At 42.8% G+C, this 6,057-nt stretch overlaps 1 protein-coding gene across 1 annotated transcript in view; it reads left to right on the top strand.

The window, feature by feature from the left end:
- Nucleotides 1-5,993, top strand: part of LOC101982046 (cytochrome c oxidase assembly protein COX16 homolog, mitochondrial) — a 12,631-nt gene extending 6,638 nt beyond the window's left edge. Inside the window, exons 3-4 of the mRNA XM_005343291.3 lie at nucleotides 2,635-2,697; nucleotides 4,952-5,993. Of these exons, the coding sequence (XP_005343348.1) occupies nucleotides 2,635-2,697; nucleotides 4,952-5,068 (180 nt within the window). The 3' untranslated portion in view covers nucleotides 5,069-5,993. The remainder of the gene's footprint in view (nucleotides 1-2,634; nucleotides 2,698-4,951) is intronic.
- The last annotated feature ends 64 nt before the right edge of the window (nucleotides 5,994-6,057 follow it).

Here is a 6,057-nt window from a genome sequence, read left to right as displayed (position 1 = left end):
GAGAGAGAGAGAGAGAGAGAGAGACAGAGAGATAGAGAGACATTGAATCATGGAAGCAAGAAATGTTTTTCTTAACTCTTAGGCAGTCTAACGTAGGGGGGAAATGGAGTTTCAAATTGTCATTTTATTCTTTGAAGATTTTAAGCAAAAGAAAAGGGAAGCATAAAACAAAAAGGTTGATGTTTTATAAAATGCCCCCGCCCCCAGTTTTCTTTCTGCTTTCTACCTGGGACTTTAAAGTCCATAGAGTGTACTATTAAACTAGGCCTAAGTTCAAGGGCTGCAAGAGCTACAGAATGCATGTTCCTGTTAAACTATGGCTAGCTGCAGGTGGCTGTTGAGAGTTGTTGTGTGATCTGTTAAGTTATGTGTAAGTGCACGGGCTTTAAGAACCTAACTCTTTTTGTATATATGCCCATCGCTGGATTCTGATGTCTTATCTTCTCATCACTAAAAATCTGTGTTTTGTTACATTCAGTTTCTTACTAAACCCATCCTTTGACTTTGTGATTTGGTACATATTTTTCACTTCTCAGCTGTTCATTTAATTCTTTATTATGTATTTCAATACTCTAGAGAAATTTTCCCTAATGTTACATTTTATCCCTTTTTTCTAAACTCTTTGTGAATTATAATTACTCAAAAGGCCCATCTTTTATAAGGATATAATTATTTAATTTTTCTTCATTTTTGACCATATGATTATGACTTTGAATATGCCTTATAATTATTTTCAGTTAAATATTGATTATTGTTTATAAGTAACTGTAGATGTTCTAGGTGGTATTTCTTTCCTTCAGAAACAATTTATCTTTTTTTTTTTTTCCTAAGTGGTAGAGCGGAATCTGGTCCCCTTAACACTTGGGTGTGAGCCGGGTCCTGCCTGGCTTGTTTAAAGTTGGAGTCAGCCCTTGTGCATCTCTTCCTCGCGCTTGTTCTTAAGACCTGACCCTACATGACTTTCAGTTAGGATCCAGGAAGCTCACCTCTACTTTCCAGAGATTTTCAGCTTAGCTATATACCTGTCTTATGGAGTTTAGAATATAGTAATTTCTTTGAAGGCGCTAGATCTCTGTCATGTGTCATTTGCTTTCTGTGTTTGTTACTATAGCCCTGTGTGATGATTTCTCTAGCCCCCAGTAGCTGCATCTACCTGCCTTCCAGCTGTGGCTCCTCTTATTTTTAAATTAACATATAAACTGCACAGAGTGATAAGCCTCATTGTGGCATTTCCATACATGTATGTAATGTGCTTTGAGAATATTGGCTCCCCTAGGACCCTTCCTTATCCCCCTTCTCTCCCCTTTTCCAATACACCTTTCCAATAATCCTTGTACTTTCTGTCCTTATTTTTTCCACAGTTTTCATATCTGAGAGCACCATGTGATACCTGGCTGTCACACTAACCCTTGGTTATGATTCTGTACTTGTTCCTGGCTTGGCAAGTATAGCCAAGGGGAAAATGGGTTTCAGCTCCAATTCTCAGCTCTTAGAAAACCCTCTTACTATAGTGGCATTTTTTTCTGTTGCGCCTTAAACTGAAGACTTAATTGAGTTTTTATTTGATTTTTTTTCTTGTTTCACAAATTATTTTGACATCATTGGATCCCTTTTTACTCTTACTTTGTACAGGAAATAGAAGCACAAGAAAGTAGCTTATGGAAATGTACAATGGGATAATGTTTACTGATAAGGCAGAAATGGTGTGTGACCAGTAGTGCTGATGTAATTCTGGATTCTCAGGCATGCCTGTGTTGGGGTTTTTGGATCTGCTTGTCCTAACATACCTTGTTTGGATCTGTGTCATTTTCTCCATCTATGTATCATGGAGTCCTGGGATTGTCCCCCAGCTCAGCACTTTGCTCACAGGCTGCTCTTAGTCATGCAAACACAGCTAGTCCATTTCCTTGTTTGTTTCACTGTCACACTCTTCTTGGTGACATGCAGGTAGCAGGTATGCGCTTCAGTGGACCTCTGTGGAACCCTAAATATTCTATTGCTTGCTCTTTGTTTGATCTGTGGAAGGGGTTCTTTCATTTTTTAAGTGTGTTATATAGTAGCCCTTTAAATATTTCTGTGCTACAAAATCTGCATGGCTGGTGACTAAAGCTGCTCTGGAGGCAGAAGGCCAGTGCTCAGCACTGCACATGCTTCTTTCATAAGTTACTCAAGCGTCTGCCAGGTTTCCTGACATGTAATGAGGATGAAGTTCACGCTTATCTCACAGGTCTTGTGAGCATTAAACAAGATGGTGTGTCAGGTGTCTAGTACCGATGCTCAATGTGCATTGGTGGCTATTAGTGGCGGTGTGTCCTAATTACCACAGAGGAGAGGAGAGCTTTCCACATATGGTTTCAATGGACTGAACTGTCCCAGCCAGCTTTCCTATGACTTTGTTTGAGACAAGGTCTCACTGTGTCCCTGGCTGGCTCAGGACTCACTATGTAGGCCAGGCTGGCCTCAAACTCACAGAAGTCCTCCCGTTTCTGCCTCCTCAGTGCTAGGATTAAAGGCATGTGCCACCAGGCTTCAGCTCACCTGTGACTTTTAAAAGTAAAAAATGAAAACAAAATAAAGTGAAAAATGAATGTGAAAGAATTTAGTAACATATGTTTTTTTTCCCCTTTTCAACAGGTTGATCCCGAATTGGAAAAAAAATTGAAAGGAAATAAAATAACTTTAGAGTCAGAATATGAGGTATGGTATGTTAGTATTCTATGTTTGTAACAATCTAACTAGTCATCACTAGTTCTATTTCTTAAGATAAATCAATAGTGAAGAAAGAATAAATTTAATCTGACTGTGTGACATTTGGTAAATAACCTAAGATCTCGAACCGGAAGTGCTGGAGATTATAGCTTTTCAGGTAAACGTCACCATGGAGCACTACAAATCTGAGCTGCTCCAAACCTGGAAGCTCTTTGTTGCTTGGTTTGTTCTGTAAAGGGGAATCTGGGGACAAGCCCTGTTGTTTCCTAGGCCTGGTGACTTGGTAACACCTGTGCCAGGGCATTGTTCAGGCTTGGTTTTAAATTTGGCATGGTGAGCCTCAAGTAAGCTTAACTCTTGAGCAACAGTGGCCTTTCAGTGTCTTAGCTGGGTGTCAGGAGCAGTGAGTACTGAGGAGAGGTCTGCTCTCTGGAGGGTGGGGTGTGGAGCCCCTATCCACCCCCCCACCCTCCCCACCCCCCGCCCTGGCTTCCCGACGCTTTCCTCACTATGTCTTAGGCTCCTCATTCAGTCCTGTGGCAGCTGGGTGTTAGGGGGAGGCTTGGGTCATGCCTAGCACACTCACAGCCTGGTGTTCAGCCAATTGCATGGTTTACAGATTGTCTACCAGGAGTTCTTCCTGTACATGACCTCTAAAGACAGCATGTTCTCATGACTCGGTCCTGCCAACCTTGGCTCACAGCTTAAGAATTATTTCAAATTCCCGTGGGCACATGTATGTTGATGTATCTGGAGAGTGGCTTGCTCTAGTAACACCTTCTCCCAGGACGGGTGGCCCATGTTTGTTATTCCGGTGCTTGGGGCGACTGTGGCACTAGGATTGCTGCTAGTTTAAAAGTCAACTTAGGCTACATAGTGAGTTCAAGGCTGGGCTATATAGACGATATCTCAAAAAAAAAAAAAAAAAAGAAAACAGAAATAACTATACAAAAGACCTTTTACTACCTTGAGAATCTAAATGACCTAAAGTTTAGATAGTTTCATAACCATACTTGAAAATACTTATTTGCTAAATTAATAGCATTTTGTACATCTACATATATGTGATCCTGACTTTTCAAGAAAAATACTTTCATTTACTGCTTTCCTGTCATTTGGTAAAAACCTTGAACTGTCTGCTTGAGAAGTAATTGCTTTGTGGGCAGTGATGTTCTGGAGGCTTTATCTGGGAGTAGATTTTCCTTGTAGTTCAGAAGAAACGATAGGAGTTAAGAGCCAAATGTAGAATTTCACCTTTTAGCAATCACTTACAATAAGAGTCGATGCCGGTCACGTGGTGGTGGTGCAAGCCTTTAATCCCAGCACTTGGGAGGCAGAGGCAGGCGGGTCTCTGTAAGTTTGAGGCCAGCCTGGCCTACAGACTGAGTTCCAGGACAGCTAGGGCTGTTATGCAGAGAAACCCCGTTTCCGGGGGGTGGGGGGGTAGTCGATGCCAGGGTGGCCTTGCTACATGCTGAAGATTGCATAGTCAGTAAAAGAGCGGATAACCTAGTTGATACTTAGATCTAAACCTCAAGGGAAACATAGATCATTTTCTCCAAGTTTGGATTTAAATTGCCCCTTGACCTCTCCTAGCCCTTTTCCTCCCCTCCTTAGCTATTCCAGGCCAGAGGCAGGTGTATAGAAGTGACCATTCGAGAGGATAAGGGACCTTTTCCGTCCATCCCTTTTCTCTTGCCTTCTTCCTGTGCTCAAGACATTCGAGACTACGTGAAGCGGGGATGCTCCAAAGTGTAGTTGGGTAGTTTGCTTGCTGATGAGTGAGTTCCCTCAGGTTGCCCGTGGAGAGCGGCTTCAATCTGAAGCCCAGCGTCGTTTCTCAGGCACAGAAGAAGGAGCTTTGGTCCTTTTCTTTCTTGTGAAGACGACAGGGTCTTGTCCGCGGTGACCCACACCAGCCCTTCAGCTGTTGCTACGCTAGAGCAGTTTCCCGTCTACTCTTCTTTGCCCAGCCCCTCCCTTCTCGGTGCTCTCGGAAACAGAGACGCCTTCTGTCAGTAATAGTCTGTCCTTATGGGGAAAGGTAGATGTGAAGTCTCTCCACAGCAAGCCAGGAGAGTTCTGAACCTCAGGAAGTTCTTGAGCTTGCTTTGGAGTTGGTTTATTTCCCGAACTTGTCTGGGAGCCTGTTGGGTTTTCCTTCCCTACTCAGCCCTCAGTGATGCCTCATCCAAAGCCCCTGGGCATCGGTACTAATGTGTTTAACTTCATGGTTCTATAGAAAATAAAGGACTCCACTTTTGAAGACTGGAAGAATATTCGAGGCCCGAGGCCCTGGGAAGATCCTGAACTCCTCCAAGGACAAAACCCAGAAACTCTTAAGCCTAAGGCAGCCTGACTGTGCTCAGCTTTTCAATAAAATGTCCTCACCTGGCCCTGTACTCCACTAGGAAGAAGATCCCAGACCTGTACAGACTTGGATGTGAGTAATGTAATGGCAGAATGTTTCGATTAAAAAGTCAAATGTGAGTCTTTATGCTTCCCGGTCAGTCTGATTGCAGACGAAAGGAGCAGTGTTGAACACGCACACGCACACGCACACACACACACACACACACGCACCCCCTAGTGAAAATGTGACCACCATACGAGCCATAACTCCTGCCACCATAACGAGCCACACATCCTCCCTCGCTACCAATCACTAGTACATTTTGCTACATCATTTTGGATTCTGATGAAAATCAAAGGCTAAGACCCAAATTTTCCCAATAAAATTGTGACTTTATGTTAAAATGATAAGTGGTCATAATCTAGTAATGGTCTGTCTTTTATTCCTAACACGTCATAAAGCAGCTTCTGAAACCATTGAGCCGATTAAGGAAATTGTATCATTTACTGAATCCATGTGCAAGTGCAGTGCATGCCGGTAGGAAGATATGCCACGTTCGTGGAGGTTATCAGATGCCTGCGGCTTGGGCTGGAAGTGGTTCTAGTTTGCCTGTGAGATATGCTGTGGTCAGATTCCTCAGCGAAGTGGGAGGGAAGGCAGGGTTTGTTCTTAAACCAACAGCTCATTTTCCCCTTTCACCTCTGCTTAGGCAGGCCCAGCCCTCCACCCCGTGTGGTTTTAATGCTGAACTCTACATACCTCAAGTTTCAGCTGCGATAGCCCCACTATCACTGCTTCTCAAAATAATAAAACACCCTACTTTTCCCTCTACCAGGCTTCTAGTTTGTTCCAACAGATTAGTTTTAGTAATCTTAGAATGATATTTAGTGGATAATGACAAACTGATTTCAAAGTTACTGTCTTAGTTACTTTTCTTTTTTTTTTTTTGTTTTTTTGTTTTTTTGTTTTTTTTCGAGACAGGGTTTCTCTGTGGC

The sequence above is a fragment of the Microtus ochrogaster genome, chromosome 1, assembly GCF_000317375.1.
Source record: "Microtus ochrogaster isolate Prairie Vole_2 chromosome 1, MicOch1.0, whole genome shotgun sequence".
Taxonomy (NCBI): Eukaryota; Metazoa; Chordata; class Mammalia; order Rodentia; family Cricetidae; genus Microtus; species Microtus ochrogaster.
Note: the sequence above shows the minus strand (reverse complement) of the source record. Positions and strands in the feature narration are given on the sequence as shown.